The sequence below is a fragment of the Delphinus delphis genome, chromosome 14 (assembly GCF_949987515.2).
Source record: "Delphinus delphis chromosome 14, mDelDel1.2, whole genome shotgun sequence".
Taxonomy (NCBI): domain Eukaryota; kingdom Metazoa; phylum Chordata; class Mammalia; order Artiodactyla; family Delphinidae; genus Delphinus; species Delphinus delphis.
Window position 1 is genome coordinate 67,909,833 of NC_082696.1, and position 23,065 is coordinate 67,932,897.

At 36.1% G+C, this 23,065-nt stretch overlaps 1 protein-coding gene across 5 annotated transcripts in view; it reads right to left on the minus strand.

The window, feature by feature from the left end:
- ORC3 (origin recognition complex subunit 3) overlaps positions 1-23,065 on the minus strand; it is a 64,383-nt gene that overhangs the window by 41,166 nt on the left and 152 nt on the right. For 3 of the 5 annotated variants that reach the window (XM_060030242.1, XM_060030241.1, XM_060030245.1), the window contains exons 2-11: positions 20,211-20,265; positions 16,106-16,203; positions 14,460-14,604; positions 11,744-11,848; positions 10,617-10,768; positions 9,158-9,291; positions 6,989-7,148; positions 5,427-5,540; positions 1,509-1,642; positions 962-1,025 (exon numbers count right to left, since the gene is read on the minus strand). In XM_060030242.1, coding sequence (XP_059886225.1) covers positions 962-1,025; positions 1,509-1,642; positions 5,427-5,540; positions 6,989-7,148; positions 9,158-9,291; positions 10,617-10,768; positions 11,744-11,848; positions 14,460-14,604; positions 16,106-16,203; positions 20,211-20,265 — 1,161 coding nt within the window. Of the gene's footprint in view, positions 1-961; positions 1,026-1,508; positions 1,643-5,426; positions 5,541-6,988; positions 7,149-9,157; positions 9,292-10,616; positions 10,769-11,743; positions 11,849-14,459; positions 14,605-16,105; positions 16,204-20,210; positions 20,266-20,683; positions 20,745-23,065 lie in introns of all 5 variants that reach the window. The other 2 variants (XM_060030244.1, XM_060030243.1) reach the window with 2 other exon arrangements.

A 23,065-nucleotide genomic window follows, 5' to 3' on the forward strand; every position in this document is an offset into this window, starting at 1 on the left:
ATAAACGGAGTATAGCCTTTAAAAATTGTGAATCACTGTATGGTGTACACCTGAAACTTATATAATATTGTATATCAACTATAACACAACAAAAAAAGGTAATCTACAAAAATAATAATACAATGCCACTCTTTAGTACTGATATAAAATGATTTCCAAGATTAAGTGCAAAACAAAACAAGGTACAGAATAGTATATATACTTATCTTCTGTAAGACAGAGGAGTAAATCCCCAAAATATATATAATTACTTGTATATGTGGAGATATCTCTAGAATAATACGTAAGAAACTAGTAACACTGGCTGTATCCAGGGAGGGTAAGTGGGTAGTTGGAGAACAAAGGTGGAAGGGAGTCTTTTCACTGTATATTAACTTTGCCTTTTGAATTATGTACCATGTCCAAGTATTATTTATTTTAGAAGGAAAAAAAAACTTCCTCTTTTGATATTCCCTATGTTGTATGGCTAACTCATCATTTTCTAAGCTCATTACTTCTTTCCCGGCACTATATTATCAATATGTAATGACATTTTTTTCAAATCAAATCAATACCCACTTAGCAGTGGGTCTCTAAGCTGCATGGCTTCTATGTGTTTTTATTTATGACAGCCTTTACAAGAACACTAAAATGAGACCGCCTACAGATTCCAAAACTGCTAAGTGCAAAGAAAGCTGAGATCTGCAAGTGTTTTCAAAATAGACCACAGGAGAAACCTCATGTGCCAGTTTTATTACTTGATTTAAAAAAAAAAGTCTTCCTTTTAGAACTGAAGTTTTGTGTCACCTTTAATAGTCACCTTCCTATACAATTATCAAGATCCAATACTTCATTGTGCAAAGCATATTAGGATGTACGAATTTTTTTAAATAAAATTAACTCAATAAATTTTATGTGCGTGTTCTTTTCCATGAAGAAGAAAAAGAGAATAACACTGAAACAAATATATCCATATTCCTACCTTCAAAAATCTCTCATTGGTCAACAGTGCAACTTGCTTTTCTGAAGCTTGCTTTTCCACGTACCTAAAATTTTTACCATCCCATACACAAAAAGAGAAAATTAGAATTCTAAATATTTGAATAGTATATGGAAAGAAAGAACTATGTAGATTGGCGGCCACATTCTTTTATTTCTTCTCAAACATAAGTTCAAGATGACAGTCATGGTTTACGGTCATTTTTAACTCCTTAAATCAGCTGCATTTCACAGTCTAGGGGTCTAATAATAAACAAAAGCCATAAACTCCAGAAATAGGAAATGTTATTTATAAAAAGTGACTCTGGAGAACCTGCAAATTATGTCTCCTTGTAAAAATATTTTTCTTTATGCCAAGTGTTCAAATCCAGCAAAGAAATGTCTCAATTAAAAACAAAAGTGTTTTATTTTGCTCTAAACAAAGAAGTTATTTTTCCCTCTACCCACTTCAAACATAACTGGGTCTGAGATCCCTTATTTTGCCCCAAACTCTTTTATAAGATGTGTTAAATATGTACTTCTCTTTTTACCTCCTAAACGATGGAAGACGTCGGATGTTTTCACATTGATTATCTGATAAAAAATTTATTCTTCTCTTGGCTTCTGGGAGATTACAGCACAGAACACTGAGGGGCTGGGAATAGAAATGTTCTAATAGAGAAAGCTGAAAGAAATGTGAAAATTAAATATATTTGCTGTATTTTGACAGTAAATCTTTTGTCCTACATTTGCTCAATTTTAAGGTTTTTTTTAAACAGCAAAAATATTTACGGCACTATTATATTTAATAATGTCACAATAGCAATGCAAATAATGCACAAATGGCTATATACTTTGAATATTTTAAGACTCCAATTTTGTCGACAAGGTCAGAAAATTGTAATGTCTGAAGTAGAAACTAAAAGAAACTAATATAAATAACTTAGCTATCTGCAGGAGCAACTCATTTACAATAACAGTAAATGTGGTGGGGATGTGACTGTGGTGTGAACTAATAGCCTAACAGATGAACAGATGCTCAAATACTCATAAGAAAATACCAATCTAGAATCAGTGTAAAAACTGGTCTGCTAAATAAATAAAAATGCTACAATAGCAGAAATTTTGCCTACTGATAAAAAACAATATGAAAAATGAGGGACGTCCAAAGAAAATATATCTTTTTAAATTTAGTTTTATTTCATGGAGGAAAAGATGGTACAGTATCTGGTAGATACATGTATTCCAGTCTAGAATGCTGTGGTCTCTGCAGTACAAGGGTGATTAATTTTCCAGATCCTACCATAATTTGTAAGATATATTTCACAAGACTATCCACATGTTAAAAGCTCTGAATCTAAGCAAGCTTCTCATGACCAGTTTGGTTTTTCCAGATACCTTGTACCAAAGAGACAGTTCCCTAGATAGTGGACAAAACACACCCTGGTCCCTGGAAAATAGCATTCCGCATCACAAATTAATAAATTAACATGCTAGCTTATATATCAGTCTTAAGGTATTTGAGCTTGATCCTTCCTGGGTAAACTGATAATGAATTTCTGAGCCTGTAGAGCTGAAGACCAGATATCCAAGGCAAGAGGAAATCCTCCAAAATAGTCCAAAATAGTCCATCCTCCAAAATAAGGCTATAAGGCAAAGGGCCAGCCTAACTTAGAAACAAGTACAAAATAGAAAGCAACTGTTCATGCCAGGTGCTGAAGTATTTTTGCACGTATCAACATGATCTTATTTCTTACTTATATATTTCCAATTATATTAATGTGATAATATTTATTCCAATGTTAACACTACTTTTTAAACATGAGAAAAGTAAAGACCAAACACGATAACGGACTTGCTGGGGAGGAGGAAAGGGACTAAGTCACATGAGTTACAGCAGAGCTACAGACAGGACAAGAACCCAGTAACACTTAAGTATTCGGTCCAAGTGTGTTCCCAATATTTGGGTCAATTAACAAGTTGGTTAACATATCCACCTAATAAGGGAAGGACTCAACCATATACCGAATGTATATGCCCTACTGCACCTTCTACAGAGAAGTAAAAACTTACACATATTTCCCATTGATGATTAGGAAAACTAGACAAATGGGGTCTAAAGACTCTGCCACTTATTAGCTGTGTGACCTTGGCCAAGCTACTTAACCTAAGCCTTTGTTTCTCCAAGTGCAAAACTGAGAATAATACATATTAATGAAGCAATGTTAATACTCAGCAAAATGCCTAGCATAAAAAAATTATCAGGAACCTATAAAATCATCTAATCAGATCCCTTCATTTTACAGATGAGAAAACTGAGAAACAGAAAGATTAAGTAATCTGGTTAATATGCTTTTCTTCACTCACTTTCTCAATGGTATTTGAGCCTACAGTTTATATTTTCTTTTCCTTTAACTTCAGTGATCTCTCCCCTCTATTGGTTTTCCTTGTTGTTTTTAGTCTCCTTTTCTGTTGCTCACTCACACAGTCAGCTTGCATTAGGGCTCTACTCCTGGTCCTTTCCTCACTCTAGGTGACTTCATCCTCATTACACAGCTTCAACCATCACCTTTTAATGATAAATCCTAAATATTTCTAGTCCAGATCTTTCTCCTGGGTACCAAACCTTTATATCCCACATGCCCTAAACTTACCATACATAAAAAGAAACTCATCCTTTTCTGACAAACTGGCTGTTTACTTTAGCATGTACACTTAATAAAGGGTACCAACCTCCAAACTATTTGCCAAGCTAGAACCTGTGTGTCTGTAAGATGCTCCTCTCTTACTCACCCTATCATCCACCGAGTAACAAGATTCTATCTCATCTTCAAATCTGTTTCCTTCTCCCTAGTCCCACTATCACTACCTGTTTCGCCCCTGTTGTATCTTATCTAGGTAACTGCAGTAGCCCTCTAACAGAGGTCTCTCCCTCTACTGGGGCCTTTCCAATTTTGACCCAGCTAGCTCCTGTTCCTTAGGATACACTTCTGTTCTCCTATGGACGCCCAGGCATGTTTCTTTAACAGCACTGACTACTCAGAACAGTAACCGCCATTCTACTCTTCTGCGTGCTTCACTAAATAAGCAATTTGAAGACAGAGATTTCTTGGTCCTCTGTATCTCCAGGGCTCAGCTTAGTGCTTGACTTAGAGTAGACCCGTGATAAACACTCATGAGTAAATAAACAAATGAGTAAAATGAAATGAATGAGAGAAATAAATTAGAAAGTTACATCTCAATTTCATTTAATTTTCCATATTGCTAAGGTAAATAATATTTTCTTGCTTTAAAATACTCTTTTTAGAAAGTCTAAGTTGAAAAAAATGACACATATTAGCCATAACAGCTTACTCTTATGTAATAAAATACTATAGTGTTTAATGTAGAGGAAGAACACATATGAGAAATAATTTATTATCTTCAAGGCACTACACAAACATGAGGTATTACCATATTGCACTTTTGTACTGAAGGTTACTAATACATAGGTTTTCATGAACCTGACAACTGGCATGTGTTCACGACTATACTTTGCTAAGTTATTTTAGGTAGTTGCCGAAAGAAGGAAATACTATCGACTTTGAAACAGCTGGAGAATGGAGTCCTTTTTTAGATTAGGTGTTATGAAGCTAAGTTCATGAATTTTCTTCTTGAAATTTATGAAACTTTAGTGAAAATCCATTCACAATATATAGGAATAAATATAAATGAACACACACACATATGTGCAGGGCACAGCAAACTAGAGCCCATAGCCTATTTTTGTGTGGTCCAGGAACTACAAATTATTTTTATACCTTTATAAAGGGTTATTTTAAAAAAATAACAAGGGCTTTCCTGGTGGCGCAGTGGTTGAGAGTCCGCCTGCCGATGCAGGGGACACGGGTTCGTGCCCCGGTCCGGGAGGATCCCACATGCCGCGGAGCAGCTGGGCCCGTGAGCCATGGCCGCTGAGCCTGCGCGTCCGGAGCCTGTGCTCCACAACGGGAGAGGCCACAGCAGTCAGAGGCCCGCATACCACACAAAAAAAATAAAAACTAAAAAAAGTAACAAGACTTTCAACAGAGACCACATGTAGCATGCAAAGCCAAAAATATTTAATATCTAGCCCTTTAGAGAAAAAGTTTGCTGACCCCTTATATATAGCATTTCCTAGGTAGAAAGTCCATTAGCATTCATCAGATTCTCAAAAATAAAGGCCCCTTCCTCCTCACCCCCAAATGGTTAAGAATCACTGGAATGGAGAGGTCTTTTTCCACTTTTGATATTCTAATTAACATATTTTCTACATTTTGCTGCAAAGTAACAAAGGAACCATAGAATCTAGAATAATATAACTTGAACTTACTTATTCAGATTTTGCCATTTAAAATGCCCAATTATCACACTAAAAAGTCAGTCTGAAATAACATGCAAATTATTTAGAATCAGCTTACGAATTTTCAAACCCATTAGTGTCTTCTTACCTGAAGTCCTTTTATAAAGTTTTGGATTGAGAAATCATGATACAAAAAGATGTTGGTCAGAACCTGCAACACTTTTTCACTTAGTTTAAACGGAAATTGAGTTGTAAGAAGTAGCTGAAAGAGAAAAGGGAGGCAGGACATATTCCTGGTTAGTCTTCCCTCTTCATAAATATCAAGTATAAATAATGAGGCAACGAATGATACCAAAACACAGTACCTATGAAAGCTATACTAGTAGCTAGATTTTTTTAGGTCAAATATCAACCAAAATTTTAAATAAACTTATACAACAGTAACAACAACAAAAGAAGCTATTCATACTATATCTTCAGAATCACAGATATCCATCATCCTTCATTCAATTCCTAATTTTAAAAAATTCTATTAAAAAATATCATCTATACAAACTCTTTTCTCCCAACAGAAGCCACTGAAGAAACTGTAGGCTTTGGCAATTCTTGTTATTAAATTTCTTTTTCATCCATATTGATGCACATTAACGAAGAGTAACAACACATTATGTACTGTTGAATGAGAAACCCCAAATTAACAGGTGTCTATTTAAAAAATATTAAATAGCTGAATTTGCATTTCAATGGCCTACACTGAAGATTTTACATCTGAAAACAAAAAGTCATACTAGGCTTTTCAAACAGAAACAGAGTGATAGAAGGCCAACTGAATTTGGAAACAACCTAGCAACTTTAAGTACTGTAGCTGGAAAAAATTTCCCTAAAGTCAGTGGCTACCACCTTTAAGGGAAAAAAATGCAGAAGTGGTTACTAAATAAGTGGAAGGTGGTCGTTAGTTTACCTTACAGAGCAGCACAAAGGACATCTTCAAGGAGGTGAGTTTAGCAACAGTTCATGGAAGGTCACTACTAAAGAACAGTATTTCCACTTAGGTAGAAACATAGAGGTAAGGTCTGGGAAGGCGTTGGTATTTACTTTTTGTCACGAGCAGTATGACAGGAAAGAGTCCATGAAAAACTTCAAATCATTTAATATAAAATGTAAGGGTGGGGCTTCCCTGGTGGTGCAGTGGTTGAGAGTCCGCCTACCGATGCAGGGGACACGGGTTCGTGCCCCGGTCCAGGAAGATCCCACATGCCACGGAGCGGCTGGGCCTGTGAGCCATGGCCGCTGAGCCTGCGCGTCCGGAGCCTGTTGCTCCGCAACGGGAGAGGCCACAACAGTGAGAGGCCCGTATACCGCCAAAAAAAAAAAAAAAAAAAAATGTAAGGGTGAAAACATTGTTATTGTTACTAGGAAGTCATTAAATTCTGCAAATATTTATTTTAAAAACCTGTAAGTTTCTATTGAGTAATGACTGGTTGATAGATAAATAGGTAGATATAGAAAGATATGATCATTCTTTTCATAAAGCTTATATTTTAAGTGAAGAGGTAATACTATACATGAGAAAATCATTAAATAAAAATAGTAAAATATGTGAAGTAATATATACAATATCATACTGAGAAATTTATCACTAACATTTATAAACTATCCATGGCAGTTTTCGTTTCATCCTATTTCACTGGTAACATTTTTTCTTTTTACCTTATCAAGTACTGTAGTCAGGTGCTCCTTGCAAGACAAAGACTGGAATAGTTCTATACACAATAGAGATGATACTGCATGAGGAAGCATCCGATGGACGACAACAGGAGACGTGGCAATCCCAAAAATGAGTATTAGTGGAAATTCATGTAGATGCTGACTAGTATTTCAAAGGAAGATGCAAAAGTGGAATGTCTTTAGCAAATATATTTCAATACACCATGGTTTAAAATAAGACCACCTTTATTTTCAGGCCTACTTTATAAGACATTGCTAAGGAAGATCATTCTAAATAATAAAAATTTTTAGGTCACTCATTTTCCTCTGTTACAGTAACACAGAAATAGTTATTTCCCAGACATTCTAGCTCTGAAATCAATCTATTAATAGATCCTCTCATTTTAGCAATAAGAACATAGTGGTCCAGAGAGATCAACTGCTTCCCTCTAAGGTTATACAAAAACAAGTGTTAGAAGAGGCGTTAGATGCTATTCATCCTCTATTCATCCTCTCGCCCAAAGTTTGAGCCCTACCTACAGTCTTCCTCACAGTGAGACATCTAGACTATGCTTTAAGAGTTCAGTAACATGAAGGTCACTAATTTTCAAGGTAACTTATTCTATTTATGGACGTTTCTAACAGACACTATGCCACCCCAGCATAACAGCTAAGCTTTAGAAAACTTTTCTTACAAATAGGTAAGATATTTTTAATGGACATCATTAAAAAAAATTACATTCTTTCCCCACAGTCTTAACTCAAACTTATTGAACATGATTTATTCTTAGCATTACCAATATGAACATAAATGACTTCCACAGAGTAAAACATCAATACCCCTGAGGGCTATTATAGGTCAGAGCCCTCCGTATCGTAGCTGATAATTTTGCTTGTTCCCTCTTATTAGCTATTGCTTTTCAGTATTCTAGCTGTATGCAGTTCTACTTTCATAGTACTGAAGTATTTGAACTATCTTACTGTTTAAGTTCTTCTTTCTTACTTTTGATGGTAAAAGTAGTCACAAGTCTGAGTTCCAAAAAAGCACAGCTTTTCTGTCACTATTCTGTATTGTGCATTTTTTCAGCATGTTAATCAGTTCAGTGTTAGCATTAAGAAAAGTCTTAGGATCTGGAAATCTTAGTTTCAAATGGGGAAGAAAAAGACTATCAAAGTAGGAATTATTATTAGATTATCACACAGTACAACTTTAGGCAAATGTAGCCATAACTATTAAGCAAGTTAACATACAGAAGAAACCAAATTAATTTATATTGTAAAAAATGTACCATGGGAAAAGCATGTCACTGGGTTTTTTAATAGGGTTATTTAGGGCTTCCCTGGTGGCACACTGGTTGAGAATCCGCCTGCCAGTGCAGGGGACACGGGTTCGATCCCTGGTCTGGGAAGATCCTACATGCCACGGAGCAGCTAAGCCCATGAGCCACAAGTACCGAGCCTGTGCTCTAGAGCCCATGAGCCACAACTACTGAGCCCGTGTGCTGCAACTACTGAAGCCTGTGCACCTACAGCCCATGCTCCGCAACAAGAGAAGCCCCCACAATAAGAAGCCCGCGCACTGCAACAGAGACCCAACACAGCCAAAAATAAACAAATAAATAAATAAAACTTGTAAAAAATGGGTTTTTACTTCAATTCCAAGTCTCACAGGATTTCCTTGAAGACCCAATAAGATCATAAAAGTAGTTTCTCATTAGAAATACCATATAAAATAATGTTATTTAAAAAAACATTCTTGCTCAGTAGAGCCATATGTAACTCAGAGCTTCTAAGGGTGGACAGGTATCAGAAAATAAGACATGACAAAAATGTCTCAACCTGGAGTAGTTCATCCATCTAGCGGGCAAGTACGAAACAGACAACTTTGGTGCGAGAAACTACACTTTATACTGCCTTATCATTCTAATTAAAAACTGGTTAACTTTTGATTCTCATTTTTGGATCAAAAAGCAAATGAAAATCGTATAGGAGGTGTTCAAACATTCAATTTTATAAGGAATTTGAAATCATCCTGGTTTCAATCCATTAGTATTAAAATGAGGGGTAAACTGCTACTCATTTTCTCTGCAAAAGGTTGCTTTTTGATTAAAGTTGTATGTTTTCTTAATAAGAAGAATTTTGCAAAAAAAAGCCAGAAGATATGCCATCTACCTGCTGATAATTATAAAGTCTTGGAGTACTTTTGTGGTGAAGCTTTCCATATCCTTTAAGATAAGCACAACAGGAGGAGACTGCCATTGGCTAGGAGGAGTCCTCTTTTTTCTTGGCATTTTTACGTCAGTCTTCTTTTAAGCCATTGTGGAAAGAAGGAGTTAAAAGTAAACTTTACTACCCAAACAATGTTATAATGCCACAAGTTGATATATCTTCCATCATATTTCACAGTAACATTGTTTCTTTTATTTCTCCCACATAATAAAGAGAAATTCATTTCAACAGTTATTAGCAGACTCTTTCTGTGTCTGACATGGGAATAATAACCAAGAAGAAAAAAGTTCAGTAAAATCTATAATTCATATGAAATATTTATATTTTCTGCTATCTGAGAAAATGACAGGAAAAGCATGGGGAGACGAGAGTATTTTCTATAAAACTGATTTTCTGTTAGTACAATGTTATATTTTGCTTTGCTTTGGAGTGAGAACCAGTACTTTTCATTAAAAACTGTAATGAATAACACTACATGCTGCTCTACTATTATGAAATTTCAAGTTGAAAAGCATCTTAAATGTCATCTGGTCCAATCCCAATCTTTTAAAGATTTCTGACCTAAATTGCAGGCAGTATTTGATTTCTAGAAAAATCTAAAACTGTGGATCAAATTAAGATATTATGGTAAGCATTAGACCCAGTTTAGTCCCTATATAAAGCAAAATAAACTTCACTTACGATGACTTCAGCAAATACGTTCTGCAGAAAATGTCACCACAGTAACTTTTCCCATATTATCTGGCTACACAGCATCATAAACTAAGGCTGTGGTTTTATGGTGCAGTTATCCATGAATCATCTAGGTTATTTAGTTTCACCAGAGACTGTCATGGTAGAATGAGACTTCTATTTATGTATTTGCTTGTTAAACATACTTTACTTACAGAGCATTTATTCCTCAAGAATTCTAAATATGGAACAAAGGAGATTTACATATATATTATATATGTGTGTGTGCGTGTGTGCGTGTGTGTGTGTGTGTATGACAATTCCTCATCAAACTAAGTCGACAGTGGGTACTGAAAGCATGGTTCTACTGCACCAAAGTAAATACTGAACCTAAGAGATAATATGTTAAAGATAAAGACATTAAAGATAGAGATAGAATCTCCAGCAGAACAAATTCCTGATGCTGTTTTGTCATTAGATGACATTCTCCCACAAATAAAATGGCCTCGTAAGACCCTAAACACCTCCCAGGAATTAGGCTACATACTGATAAAAGAAAATTTCTAAATTCTAGTAGCCTTAGGAAAAATAAGTAGCTTCTATTAAATTAACAGCAAGTGCCACATAAACGTATCCTTATTAGAACAAAACAGTACTATGTTTACTATAATTCCAGATCTCTTCAATCATATGCCAATTTCCTGGCAAAAAATTGTCAGTTTACATTTACCTGTGTGACACTCATATACCAAGTGGAAAGAGAATCCATTGAATAATGTATCTTTTTCTGGGTGACCTGAACACTTTCTTTCTCTTTGGATTGCACGTCTACATTGCAGTCCATCAACTGTGAGGCCAGCTTTTGCAAAAAATGTTTCATATCTGCAGAACATAAAACACAAGAAAGCATATCCCATTAAAACACATCTAAAACACCTGAAACTTCTTGATCAGTATATTACACTATTTGGGTAGAATGTGTTTTTCTACACTTAACCTAATGTAACATTTAACATATTAACTATTGAGGTTCATTAGTATCCTCTCCCTAATATTTTAATTTCATTCATTCAGACTAACACTAGGCCAAAGTTTATGGTTATTGTCTGTAATAAAAGTGTTACCTAAACAAATGCGCAAACATGAAAACTATAAATTATATTAGGAATAATATGTATTTAAATTACACTGGACAGCAAAAGGTTTTTAAGACCCCTAAGACGACATCGACAGTGTTATTTACATAAGCTATTTTACTGATTACAACTCTTCCTTATAGTCATTTTTAAAGATGCCCTAAGGGCTTTTACTTAATTCCAAACAGTTTATGAATATGAACATAAATATAAGCACTTAAAGCCCTTGTATCAGCCCAAATCTAAGCACATTTTACTCTATTAGTGTCTACATCCTTTATGATTTAATGGCTCCAGATACCCAAGATTAGCTCTGGCAATGGACTGCTTTTTACCACGGTGGCCTTTCAAAGTGGGATAATAAGATGATTTGAGGCTGTATATATGAGCCTATGTATGTAGTCTCTTCTCTGTTGGGCTAAATAAGAGATCCTCAGCTTATTAAACTTATTAAAATTTTACTGGGTTCAGAAAACATCTTGTGAGTGCCTGGACTATTACTGGAGGTGAAGCTGATTGGTAGGGGTGGGGCCAGAATAAACTAAAGCGGCAGAATCCTACAATAGTCAAGATTACGCCAGAGGCATTAAACCTCATCCTGCCAAAAATGTAGTGCCATGCTCCTCCCGCAAATAAAAAAGGATAAAGAAAGCTAGAGAGATGGATGGACGGAAGAGATATGTAACATCTCATCAAGGTTGTTATATTATTTATACTTCACCTGGGCAATCTTTAGCTTGCAATGAAACTACATATGGAGTAACATTATTCTGAAGGACTTCTGTTAGACTTCTGAATGTTAAATCATGATCTGTTACATTCACACCTATGGGATAATAAATCAATATTACACCATCATTTTTATCATTAATAATTTAACAACAAGAAAAGCCATTTAACATGTCATAAGTTAAAATATTTTAAAAACATGATTAATAATAGAAACTAAGAAAACATACTGCATAAATGAAGAGCTCTCCATTAAAAAGATACATATAGAGGCACACACTATACTTATCAGGAAAGGTATTTAGCACGACTTTTTTAAAAAAATCTACTGGGGATGTGTAGTTGACCCTTGAAAACATTTTAAAAGCAATTTCAAATTCATAAAGAGCTCTTTAAAATAATCATTCAAAAACAAGGGCCTTACTGTGACCCTGACTTAACAACTGAGAAGAATCCAATCATTAATAGCAATTCTATTAATGATCTTAGTAGTAAATACAAAAGGTAAGTGTATACTAGGGGAAGAGTCTAAAAACAAATTAAAACTTCAAGTCCTTTAAGTATTTACTGAATCCCTGGTTCTCATTTCCACAAATCAGTTTTAGTGCTCTGCATGCAGGTATCAGAGTTGAGTGGAAATTTCCCCACTACTTTGGAAAAAATTCTATTCACTGATACCTTCCCTAATGTCACAATCTGTGACTTCTAGAAAGTGCTTTGGTGCTTAGAAAGTGCTTTAGTGCCAGCAGCAGACATCTTGAAACTGCTTGAGACTTGCTACTATAAAACTTCAACTGCTTGGAATATCGTATTTTAATGCATATATGTGGAACCTAGAAAAATGGTACAGATGAACCGGTTTGCAGGGCAGAAATAAAGAGACACAGATGCAGAGAACAAACGTATGGCACAAAGGGGGGAAAGTGGCGGGGAGGGGGTGGTGGTGGGATGAACTGGGAGATTGGGATTGACATGTATACACTAATATGTATAAAATGGATAACTAATAAGAACCTGCTGTATAAAAAAATAAAATAAAATTCAAAAATTCAACAACAGCAACAAAAACTTCAAGTGCTTGGAAGGAAAAGAAAAAGTTCAGAATCTTCCAGACCACCAGTAAGCAAATTTTTTTTCTAGGAGACAAATAAAAATGCAGGCCGGCTATTTTAAAATGGACATATATACGTTTTTGAAAACAGAAAATGTATAACTGTGTAACTGTATAAGTATTCTTTGAGTACAGATATCAAAATGGTATTTAGCACGCATTATGGTCTAGGAATGTGATACTGCATCACTGAACAAATTTGGGAGTTTAATAAAAATATTGGCTTCTCTTGTCTTTCACTGACAGACTTTATTAGCTATTTAACACTATGTTCCTTAAAACAATGGATTTTCCTATTGAAAATAAGATAATCAACAATGTCTTCAACTGGAAAAATGTTCTCCTCAGACCACTGACTTTGAAACTTATGATTTCCATTAGCTTCTTTTCTCCTTATGACAGCAGGCAGAGAAGGGATTTAAACAGTTATCTCACAACAATCTATCAGGCCCTCCCTCTTGACAGTGTTTCCCCCACTCTACTTCCAATTGCTGTAACCTGGCGGGAGAGAATCAAAGCACCCAACAGTACAAGCCAGCCATCACTGGGCCTCAGTTTCTCATCCATAAATGGAAGGGGTTTGAAATTAAGTGGCAAGCTGCACTGAAAAGCTGGTCCACAGCATTATAAAAATCATTCCCTGGAGTCTTGTTACTCAGAGGGATCCTGGGATTGGCAATATGGGCATTACCTGGAAGCCTGTTAGAAATGCAGTTTCCAGCCCCACCCTAGACCTATTAACGAAAATCTCTATTTACTAAGATCCCCTGGAGGTTATCTGTAGGTATCATTAAGGTTTGAGAAGTACTGCCCTGAATATCAGGAATACGATTTAGGTATTGAACAGTATTAGAGGCAGTATTAAACAACAGAATTAATTTCTTATCTCAGAGCTCACTAGTATAAAAACCTTGAATAAACAACAAATTGGAAATACAATGAAGAGTATGTTTGGAATCCAAATAAATCCAACTTTCCTTTCAGAAGGAATGAAGAAAATTTGCTAATATTCCAAAGAAATTTTTTCCATTATCATGCAAACCAGATGTTTGGTTAAAATGGGATATTAATGATGGATACTTAAGTATGTAAAAAGTTTACAATCTACAATCTGAAAGCAACTTATATATAGTTCATCCAAACCCCCTTCACACCATTAATATTAATACAACATTACAAAACAATCCAAGATTGAAAAAATAAGCACAGGGAAATAAAATTAAGGTCACAGAGTAATTTCATTGAAGATATGATAAAGTATAAAAATTGTATCTATCAACATACTGGTAGTTTCTTTATTACTGAATTCAAATCTCAGATTCAAATAACTAAGGAAGAAAGAGTAACACAAATATATTTCCCCTTCATTTTTCTGACAAAAAGGTGAGGAGGGTACTAACTAACCCTAAATCAATTTCTTTTAATTTACAGATGTATGGTCAGTATAAGGAACTTTTATTCGTTTTGGAAGTATGCAAACTTTAACTGGTTTAATTCTGTAAATGAAAAAGACAAAACAAGTTTATCAGAACAGGTGATTCCCACTATTCTCAACAACAAAACCACTATTACAAAAAACAAACACACACATATGTACCTAGAACAAGAGCAGCAGTTGGAATTTCTCTGAGTTTTATTTGACAGCCCCAGTCTCTTGAATTCTTCTGGAACCCAGAATGAGACTTCTGAAGAAATTCAATTAGACTGTCAAACAGGTTTTTATTTAATTCCTCTTGTAGTCGCTACAAAAAAACCCACAAAACTTTATGAATTACTTTTAGCAGTAATCTGATACATCTTTCCAAGTTTGGGAAAGGAAACTGTCATGATTTCAATTCCAAAGATCACATGTAAAATAATTATAAGATAGATGAAATTAAAAATTGTTTTTCCATAAATCTCCAGTGAGCAGTGCTTTGAATTCCCTCCTTAAAGAATCTCATTTATTCATTCAACAAACATTTACTAACCACCTTACAAATGAAAGAGTCTCTTCCCTAAAAAAAGTGAAAAAAATGAGCTAGAGCACTTACAATTAAATTGAAATACATTGCATAGAGTGCTATGATAATATAGGAACAAAGAGTAGGATCATCCACCTTAAGCTGATCAGGTGATATATTTGAGCCAAAGAATTAGAGCAAGTGATGCAGGAGGTGATGGTGGACGAAAGAAAGTTAAGAAGGAATGGGGAGTGGAGGAGGCAATCAAGGAAGAAAGCACAAAACATCTGGGGAACCACAGATATAGCTAAGAATAAGAACATGAGAAGTGGCCAGGAACAAGGCTGGACAAATACTCAAGGGACTGTACCAAGGAAATATATATTTGATGTTAAACGGTTTAGATTTTGTACTGTGGGGAGAACCATTAAAGGGATTTGGAGCAGAGGCATGATTAAATCAACGTTAAGAAGGGTTCACCTGGCAGTACTATGAAGGCCAGATTGGAGGGGACTGGAGGGGCTGTACTGGTAGTGGGGCTGGAAAACCCCTGCAGCCTGGATCTGCCTGATGGGATTTGGCCAATGGTGGCATAGGGACTAATGACAGACCAGAAGGGTGTGACATCAGAGGCAGGGACATCAGTTAAGAGGAGACTATGACAATCTATTATGACCATTTAGGTTTCCTAAACTAGAAATCACAAACCCAAATTACTTCAAGCGTTCTAAGGAATACATGAAGGGGCAAAGCCGCCAGGTGTAAAGCAGTAGAGAGTGGTGGGAAGCAGTAACAAACTGGAAAGTGCATAACCCTCCAAAGGCATTAAAAAACAGGAAACACAATCCTGTGTTGGTCGAACAAAACAAGTTCCTTCAAAATGTTGGCCCTACATCTACAAATCTGCTACAGCGGAGAAACTTTTCAGGGCTGAAATATAAAGAACATGGTAACTGAATATGAGGATGAGGGAATGAAGTGGCTTACAAATAGCTTGATTTCTTACTTGTGTAACTGAATGGATAATTAAAGGAGTGCCACCATGTGAAAGCTGTGAGAACATGTAAAGGGCCTGTGCGTTAGCAGCGATAATTATAAACATATGTTCCAATACCTGAAGCTATGCTTAATTGAAACATAAGGGTTTTTTATTTTTTTTAGGATATACAGATTACGCTTAACCAAGATTACATATATTTCATCAACACTCTTATAAACTGGTAGAAAGGAAAATGGGAAGGAACAAATATGAGATTTATGATATTAAGGAAATGTTAAGCTATTAATAAAAAGTAGTCACCTCAGTTTCAGATTTCATCTGCTGCCATATCAACTGGTAAGTTTCAAAGCGAAGCTTACTGTCCTCAGACTCATTTTTCCCTTTATTAAAATAGTCCTCTAAAAACACAGAAGGAAATAAGTCAGTTTCTTTTTTACATAATAATAGAAAATCTCTGTGCAAAGTAAGTGATGGGTTGAATTTTTTTTTTACAAGTATCAAAAATATATATATTTGGGGATAGGTAACATTCAATATCCTTTATATTTAATTTTATTTATATATCTTATATTTTTACTATATTAATGGCATTTGTAAGTTTAAAAATCTTTTTAATTTTTTGACTGTATTTCTATCATTTACTTTTGAACTTCTTAATGGTTTTGGTTTGAGGTATATACATTTAATATTAATGTATTTTCATTATCTGCTCTTATGCTAAGGCTCTGTATACGTTGCTTCACATATTTGCTTTGAACTCTCCTTTATTAAATGATTCTTATTACTACTATTCTTATTCTTTGCTTAGCTGAAATAGTTTAGTGCAGCCTTTTATTTAGTCTGTATTTTATATCCTTCTTGAATGGCTTCCTCTAAATGATTAGCCATTTATCAACACACTATTTATTGCAATGGTTTTCAAACTTTAAACCATGATCCATATTAAGGAACACATTTTACATCATAATCCAATACACGTGAATCTAAGAAAAACAAAAACAGAAGTCCCATAAAACAATACTTCTCGTTATCATGTGACAGCAAATGCTTTCTCTTCTGTTTTTTAAAACTATCAAGATCCACTAAACTGATTTCATGATGCACACTTGGGTTATAACTTTCAGTTTGAAAGAGATGCACTTATTGGATAATCCGTCCTTTCTCCCACCCATGTCAGATGCCCTTATTGTCTGAATACTTACATATGCACTTGAAACTGTTTTTGAACTTCTTTTGTTCTACTGAATCCAGTTCTACTCCCATGGCAGTCCTGAACTCCTGTAACTGTTAGAGCTTTGTAGTGCATCCTAACATCAAACAGATCCAGAGCTTCCTCCCAGCGCCACCAAACATTATTCTCTTTCAAAAAAATTTAAGGGCTTCCCTGATGGCCCAGTGGTTAAGAATCCACCTGCCAATGCAGGGGACACAGGTTCGAGCCCTGGTCCGGGAAGATCCCACATGCTGCGGAGCAACTAAGCCCATGCGCCACAGCTGAGCCTGCACGCCACAACCGCTGAGCCCGCATGCCACAACTACTGAAGCCCGCGCACCTAGAGCCCGTGCTCTACAACAAGAGAAGCCACCACAATGAGAAGCCCGCGCACCACAACAAAGAGTAGCCCCTGCTCGCTGCAACTAGAGAAAGCCCATGCGCAACAGCGAAGACCCAACACAGACCTAAATAAATAAAATAATTTTTAAAAATTTAAGACATTCTCCCAAATTAAATTTGTCATTTCTCAAAATTATTACCCTGGTGTTTGACTGGATAAAATAAAATCTATAGATTGATTTGGGGAAAATGACATTTTTAAATACGTTTCAAAAAAGTCACATCCCAAAACACTACAGGTCTCTTTTTTTATAATCAAATAGTTTACATGCCTTATAGTTTTCTACTTTCCTTCATATTTCTTGTTGTTTACTGCTAGGTATTTTATTGCAACAGCTAGAACTTTCATGGTATTAAATAATAATTGTGAAAGTACATATTTTTTTTTAACAAAAAGTTAAAAATTAACAATTTTTTCCTGATTTCACTGAGATGCTGCTAGTATCCTCCCAACAAGTTTTAATGTTAACTGATAGTTTGGAACAGAAATTCTCTTCCATGTTAAGGAACTTTCCTTCTAATTGTCATTGACTCACAAATCTTAATAAATTATAACTGAAATTCAGTACAAAGAGTTCTAAGCAAAAACTTGCCTTGAATTATGAGAAACACTATTAGGTAGTGGTTAGACCTTAGGCTCTGGGATCAGACAGCTTGGTTTCAAATCCCAGCTCTGCCACTTGCTAGCACTATCACTGAGAAAGTTCTTTCTACATCTAAATATCCTGATATACTTTAATGGAGATAATAATAATACTTTCTTCATAGTTTAACACATATAAAGTGCTTAAAATATTCTGGCACATTAAAAACACTCAATAAATGTTAGTGCTTTTATTAGTTATAATGACATTGCTCATGATATCAGATGTCATTTCATGCTATGTATCCTTCATGGATAACAGGGGAACAAGTCTTGACATTTTCTCTGAAAATGAACTATTTCTAGTTAAGTTTAGCAATCTCCAACATTAAAGAAATATGTTGATAAGTCAATCACTTAAAAACAAAATAATTTATAATGTAGCTCTTCTTCGTTCACTATTTCCAAGTCCATCACTGTCACTTTTTATTTGGGGAGGTGAGGAGGGCAAGGAATATAGAAAGCTTCAGGTTTTTTTGAGACTAAATCTGAGTGTAAAGTTCAACACCACTGTTTATTCTCCTGTTAATGAGAAACGGCATCCTTATTTTAAATCATAGTTTCTACCCTCTATTGCCCTCAATATGGACCATTATTTTATTATTTGCTCCCTGAGCACAGGTACTTTACCTAGCTGGTCCCAAATTGAAGGATTAACACCTTAAAGGTCTACATCATGAGATGATTTAGAAAAATCCAATTCTATATATTGGAGCTGTTTATCTCCTTAGTCAAACAATAGTATAGTCCAGTTTTTCTTTTTTAATTCAAAATTAAAAAATGAGTGTGAATGAATATGCTTAATTGCACATCATAATTTTTCCATCCGAATTAATCTTCACAGTGCTGAACAGTGAGTGTAAATACTCAACATGCCTGAGAGGAGCTTTTAAAAAATACCAACACCTGGGTCCCATTCCCAAAGATACTGATTCAGTTGGTCGGGGCTGCGGTTTGGGCATTGGTGTTTTTAAGAAACTCTCCAAGTTGAAATCGGAATAAGGTCGATGGATTATCCCACTGTCAGTATGCTAGTTGTGATACTGTACTATAGTCATGCAATACATTATCACTGGGGATAATTGGGTGACGGTTCAAGGGTACACTCTACACTCTTTCTTACAACTGCATGTGAATCTACAATTATACCAAAAAAAAAAAAATCAGTTTTTGTTTAAAAGTTCCCCAAGTGATTCTAATCTGCAGGCCCCATTGAAAAACAGTACAATAAACATTTTCTGACTGATAATAACATCTTGATTTGTTTGAAGTAGTCAAGTCTTCTTAACTTGATCACTAAACAGACATCTGGAGATAAGTAAAGAACGTGAAGACAATATTTTTTTTTAATAATTTAATTTTACTGCAGTATAACTTACAAATAATAAAATATGCCCATTTTAAAAGTTTGATATGTCCTAACAAAGGTATACACTCACATAACCATCCTCTGTCTACAGAACATTCCCATCACTCCAAAAGTCCCTCTTGGGACTTCCTTGGTGGTCCACTGGTAAAAAATCTGCCTTCCAATGCAGGGGACACGGGTTCAATCCCTGGTCGGGGAACTAAGATTCTCACGTGCCACGGAGCAACTAAGCCCGCACGCCACAACTACTGAACCTGCACGCCTCAACGAGAGAGCCCGCATGCCACAAACTACAGAGCTCACGCACTCTGGAGCCCGCGCGCCACAACTAGAGAGAGAAAACCCACACGACACGACTAGAGAGAAGCCCGTGTGCCACAACGAAGAACTCGCACCACAACAAAAGATCCCACATGCCTCAACTAAGACCAAACGCAGCCAAAAAAACAAAAGGTCCCTCTGCCCTTCTGCAGTCAATACTCCCTACCTCATCCCAAGAAATCACTGAGATTTTTAAGACAATCTTTTTTAAAGAATGGTGACATACCTTTTGAAGGAAACTTCCAATTGCCTTTTGATGGTACATTTGGATTCCCTTTTAGATTAGAGCCCTGGGGAGTGCCCCTTATCGCTTTGTCCTATGCCTTGGAACATTACTGCTATATCAACATGGTGAGTAAAGCAAGCTTAGACAGGAGAATTACTAATTCAATAAGAGTTAGGTTAGTTCAAGACTTGGGGGAGGAAAACTAACAAATCTGATATTAAGACATCTTACCTATTGGCACAGAGATCTTTCTCTTCTTGAAGTCTGGCTTAAACACAAAGCAACCCTATAAAAAAGAAAGAGAGAAAAAAAGCATAAAGTCAAAGCAGCCAAGAAGCAGACAAATCTGATTAACCTAGTATTTTATGGATAAGCAGATTTTTTTTCTTTTTAAGGCGTTTATTTATTTATTTTTTGGGGGGAACGCAGGCCTCTCACTGTTGTGGCCTCCCCCGTTGCGGAGCACAGCCTCCGGATGCGCAGCCTCAGCGGCCATGGCTCACGGGCCTAGCCGCTCCGCGGCATTTGGGATCTTCCCAGATCGGGGCACGAACCCATGTTCCTGGGTTCCCTACATCGCCAGGCAGACTCTCAACCACTGCGCCACCAGGGAAGCCCCAAGGCGTTTCTTTAAAGTGCTAAGAAATCATCTTTCTTCAGTCTGAATTACAGAAGGAAAATTCTTAAACAACAAGGGGACTAACCACTTCTTTCTCCTCCTTCCCATGGGAAGCTCATCTTTGATTTTGCTCTTTGGGACCTAATCTAAGAGACAAAGAAAATAAAAGCTGATGAAATTTAAACCCAGAAAGGTTCCATTTTTCATTTTTATAAAACCTAGTGAAGGAAGAACATTAGTACTATACATTAAATGAAAATCAAGATGATTAAAAATACTGATGCCCTCTCACCTCAAAAGAAGTATTTATTATTGAATTAAATTCCAAGTATCTAGGACCTTGACAGGACACAGACAGTTTTGGCTATTGATTCACCTTACACACCTTTCTTCATCAGATAAATTCTTATTCATTTGTTCATTAAAGTTCAACTCAAACTCACCTGCTTTGGGAAACCTTCTCCAATTCTCTAGTCAGAATTATTCTTTCCCCTAATATCTCACAGTACTTGAATATCTTTATTTCGCTTTAAGTCACCCTTACTATGTATGATAGTTATTTATGGAGTTGTCTCCCCAAGTAGTTTTTATATATATATATATATTTTATCATCTTTTTTGTGTGTATGTGGTACATGTTGCCCGACCAGGGATCGAACCTGTGCCCCCTGCAGTGGAAGCGTGGAGTCTTAACCACTGAACCGCCAGGGAAGTGCCTCCCCAAGTAGCTTGTGAGCACCTTCAGAGTACAGACTGCATTTAATTCATAATTGTTTCCCCAATGTTTAGGATAGTGTTAACACACACGTTAGGCAATCAGTATACATAATGGATGAATGCTTGCCAAATAATTTTTCTGGTAATTTCCTAGCTACATTTAGTCTCATGTTATTATCTGACTAGTGATACACAGGCCGTAAGCTGCTGGTCCCACATTTGTTCTACCAATTCTAAAGCCGTACATCATGGACAGCTTCTTAGAAAATGGAAATGGAAAAAGAATCTGCCTATGGAAAATGAAAGAATGAAAGAAATATAGCTAGAAAAAGTCATCTCAGGATAGACCTAAAGACTGCTGTACAAATATAAACTGGCCATTGGATTACAGGGTCCAAAATAAGAATTGTGCCTTACATTCTTATATCTGCAACTAACGGAACTATTTAAAACACACAAATTTTTTTAGAAAAATCATTTGGTGCTATGACAAGCTTGTCACTGCCTCCTTTCTATAGCCACCTGTAATTCAGGAGCAGGAAAAGGAGCTATGAAGGAGTGAGACATGAAGAGTGCTGGGAATGGATCCCGATGTATGGCAACAGGAGTAATATCGTTATCCACTTTTCACTACTGATCAAGTGATGGTGTTGGAGATGGAAGAAATTAGGAGGAGAACCAATAGGCAAAAAATATGACAAGGAAAGTTTAGATAGGGGAAAAAAAAGAAAGCTGACAGTTCCATGAACCAATGAAATAATCCTTAAAGATTCTTATTTATGTAAGGTCTCCATCATCATCTCAATACAAGCATTTCTCTTGTCATAAATGTTTTCCTGAAAAAAACAGAAACAAAACAAACAAACCTCTCACAATTCTGCAAGATACACAAAAATAAGAAAGGCTTATGCAAAAAAAGGATTAGGGGACAGACCACTGAAAACCTATGGAACTTTATAACCAGGACAAAACAAAAACAGTACCATCCCTCATGAAAAATACTAGCAGTTATGCGGAGCGGTTGGGCCCGTGAGCCACGGCCACTGAGCCTGTGCTCCGCAACAGGAAAGGCCACAGCAGTGAGAGGCCCGCGTACCGCAAAAAAAAAAAAAAAAAAAAAAATTACTAGCAGTTAAGCTCTTCTGGCATTTGCACCTAACATCACAGTCGGTCAGTCTTCAGTACGCTTAAATCCTATGGCTCGTAGTTCCTCCAGGATATGTAGTCTTGGAAGGCACTGAGTCTCATCATTTTATTTTAATGTAATTTTAATCAAAATTAAATCTATGGTAGAGCCTTCTTCATTAATTTACTGTTTCAACACAGGGACAAATGTCTTTGCAACTTATCTGCATTCTCAGCTTTATCAGATAGCTAAACTTTCAGGGGTTTCCGGCCGTACTCCTAATATTACTAAAGGTCTTACTTTACTTGGTCTGTAACAGCACTGTCTAATAGAATTTTCGGTAATGATGGAAATATCTGTGTTTATTTTGTTTACCACTTGTATCTCGGTACCTAACAAAGCCTTTGGCTCACAATAAATATACGTGAAAAGGAAAAAGGAGGGGAGACTGGGACACATCCTCGGGGCATCCGACCTCCACAAACCAGAACTTAAAATTCCTCCGAGGCAGAAAGAACACTAAGGCAGATCGCCGTTTTCACTCCCCAAGCAAAGCTGGCCTCCACTGGACGTGGAGCAAAGACGCCTCAGCTAGGACCGCCATCCCCTCCCCTCGAGCCGGTA